The sequence below is a fragment of the Myotis myotis genome, unplaced genomic scaffold (genome assembly GCF_014108235.1).
Source record: "Myotis myotis isolate mMyoMyo1 unplaced genomic scaffold, mMyoMyo1.p scaffold_m19_p_2, whole genome shotgun sequence".
In the NCBI taxonomy this organism is placed as follows: domain Eukaryota; kingdom Metazoa; phylum Chordata; class Mammalia; order Chiroptera; family Vespertilionidae; genus Myotis; species Myotis myotis.
The window spans coordinates 81,275,430-81,278,638 of NW_023416324.1; the positions used below are offsets into that span (position 1 = coordinate 81,275,430).

Consider the following 3,209-nt stretch of genomic DNA (forward strand, 5'->3'; position numbering starts at 1 on the left):
CACAAGACTTGTGATGCAGCCAAAGAGAAGCTGTTAAGTGCTTCCTTTAAGTGAAAGTGTATGTATGCACAGGAAAACACAGAATATATAGGGTTTATCTGTGGTTTCAGGCATCTACTGGGGGTCTGGGAACATATGCCCCGTGGATGAGGGAGGACTACAGTGTGTACTTTACAAAAAAAAAAGGGGGGGGGGGTTATTCTGATTAAATCTAATCACTGATGTCCTCATAGGAAGAGACAGAGAGACACGTAATGAAGCCAGAGATTGCAATAGGAGTGATGTGTCTAAAAGCCAAGGAATGCCAGCATTGCCAGATGCCACCAGAAGCTAGGAGAGGCATGGGAAAGATTTCCCTCAGGGTTCCACAAGGAACCAACTGTGCCAACATCTTGATTTTGGATTATTTGCTTTAAGAACTTTGAGAGAATACATTTCTGTTGTTTCAAGCCATCCAATTTTGGTTTTTGTTATGGCAACCCTAGAAAACTGGTACAGATGACAAAGGTCTAAATCCTAGCTCTGCCACTTCTTATTGTGAATTTAGGTGACTAACAACTTCTCTGAACCCTAGTTTCCTCATCTGTGAAAATGAAGATAAAGATACATAGCTCACTGGTTTATTAGAAAGCTCCAATGAGCTGGATGGTGAAGGTCTGCAGGAGAAAGATGTCCTCTGCAGTATGAAGGAGTGACTCCGCACAGGAAACTGGGGTGTCTGCCTTCTGAACTATAACCCCAGAGCCCCCAACCCTGGTTTCTGCTCATGCAGCTCCAGTTCACTCTGCCCTCCCTCGGCCAGAGCCCAAAGACAATTTCCATTGGTGTTCCCTGACCAAGAAAGAGCAGCCACTCCTTACCCCGGGGGTAGAGATACAGTTTCCGCACAGACTCATGAAAAAACAGACGCCCAGGATGAGCACATGCTGGCTATGCTCCACCATCCTCGCTGTGGAATAACTGACGTGGCTAACTTCTCTGTCTTTCCAGGACGTTCCAAATGGAATAAGCACAATCTGACCTATAGGATTATCAGCTATCCAAAAGATATGAATCCATCTACAGTGAATGACATTATTCATGAAGTGGTTTCCATTTAGAGCAGTGGATCTCAACCTTCTGGCCCTTTAAATACAGTTCCTCATGTTGTGACCCAACCATAAAATTATTTTTGTTGCTACTTCATAACTGTAATGTTGCTACTGTTATGAATCGTAATGTAAATATCTGATATTCAGGATGGTCTTAAGCAAACCCTGTGAAAGGGTCATTCGACCGCCAAAGGGGTCGCGACCCACAGGTTGAGAACCACTGATCTAGAGCAATGTGACCCCCTTCATCTTACAGCAAGTGAAGGTTAGACATCAAACTTTCTTTCTGGGAATTGGACCATGGAGATGGTTGGCCCTTTGATGGGCCAGGTCATATTGTAGCCCATGGTTTTTTTTTTTTGTTTGTTTTTTACCAAACTCTGAAACTCCAGGAATTATCCACTTTGACAGGGAGAATATTGGTCAACTTTATAGAAAGGGTTTAATCTGGTTGCTATTCATGAACAGGGTCATTCTCTGAGCCTGTGACAGTCCATGAGTCAGAACTCCATAATGTACCCCAGATATATGTAACAGAACCCTAGGACCTTCTACCTTGATGTTGATGATATTTAAAAAATCCAGCAACTGTATGGACAAAGATGTTCATCTCCAATGCCCTGATGCTGGCACAGAATAATCATTTAGCCTGGCATTTCAGTGCCTTCATTGGAGGATCAAAGAACTCAAAGCACTGACCCAGACTTGGAGACTGCTTAAACTAACCCTTGAAGAATGGAATTTAGACAGTCAAAACTCAGAACACTTCTGGGTCAAAATAAACATGGCTTATAAGAGTAAAAAAAAAAAAAAAAAGCTCAAATGCGATGCAAGCATAAACTCTCAATGTAGTGCATGGTGTGTGGTAATTGCTTGATAAATGTGAGTTATTCATAACAATTATATTAATAAGTAGCAACACAGGGAAATGAGAATTGACTCTCAGGAGAGGCTGGGTTGGCAGCCCCTATGCCAATAAAATTTGTTTGAAAACTAAAAGGATTTACTTTAAGGAAACTTTACTTTCCCATTCTCATCACAGAAAATATGTAGGGAAAATGTGTGTTATTTGAGCTGGCATCATTGAGATGGATATGAAAGTTGAATGATTTGCTTCTCAGGCTCTGAGAGGCTTAGAGTAATTGACAAGCTCATTGTCTTCCTTGTAACCACCTCCCTGTCTTGCTAATACACCTCCCCAAACACCCACGCCTGTCACATTTAGAAGAGAACTGTGTTCTTACAAGTGTGCTCTTTCTGCCCAGCATCTCAGGGGAAGGTGCCTTAATTGCTCAGGTGTGAGCCAACTACCCAAGTGCTCTACACAAATCACAGGTCCTGCCTCAAAGACGAGCAAAGCTTGGTGTGAAATTAAAGGGGGAGTGTATTTGATTTTATTTGGTGATAAATTGGGGGAAAATACATTTTTCGAAGAGCAGTCTAACATCCTTGATGTACTATAAAATGGAGCTAAATCCATAGGTGCGTGGGAGGCTTTGGAAATGGATGGGTGGGATAGCAATAGCAGTTGTCTATTGCCTCTGGTTAGATTAGCTGTGATCTCCTCCAACACACTCATTGCCATCATCAGCATCGACACACCCGCCTCTTACAGGTGCTGTGTTGGGCTGGTTAAGTATATGTGCTCCTTGGCACTTGCAACAATTTACAGAGATGAACCCATAGGTCTCTCCAGGGCCAGCTTCTTTCCTTAGTCGTCTCCTTCATTAGTGGACTCTGTGATGTACAAGGGTGGTGGTCTGACCTGGTCCTCAAAAATAGCCTTGGAGCTGTGATAGGACTGGTCTTATCATCCCCACCTGCACGCAGGCACTGCATCTCAGAGAGGTTAAATGACTCGTCAAGTTCAAAGTACTAGTAGTTGTCCAGTGTGTCAACAAGGTGGGCTTCCCAAGTCAGAGTCCTGGAGGCCAGAGGGCAGATAACAACAACCTCTCCTGAAGGAGAGTTGATTTTATAGGTAGAGGCACCAGATACACACTCTCAGTGATGAACAGTGGAGGCTCATATCTGGGCCCAGAGCAGATAGAGGTGAGAGCTGGCAGGTCAGAGTGGTCTCACAGGCGGGGATGGGGTAGGGCAGAGGATGGAACTGGA

The 3,209-nt window shown here is 43.8% G+C and overlaps 1 protein-coding gene across 1 annotated transcript; it reads left to right on the top strand.

Annotated features, from left to right (window-relative positions):
• Positions 1-932: 932 nt before the first annotated feature.
• MMP26 (matrix metallopeptidase 26) lies at positions 933-1,715 on the top strand. The gene is given in 5 exon segments (XM_036348475.1): positions 933-1,085; positions 1,321-1,355; positions 1,357-1,438; positions 1,441-1,501; positions 1,504-1,715. Coding segments are annotated over 5 exon segments (543 nt in total).
• The last annotated feature ends 1,494 nt before the right edge of the window (positions 1,716-3,209 follow it).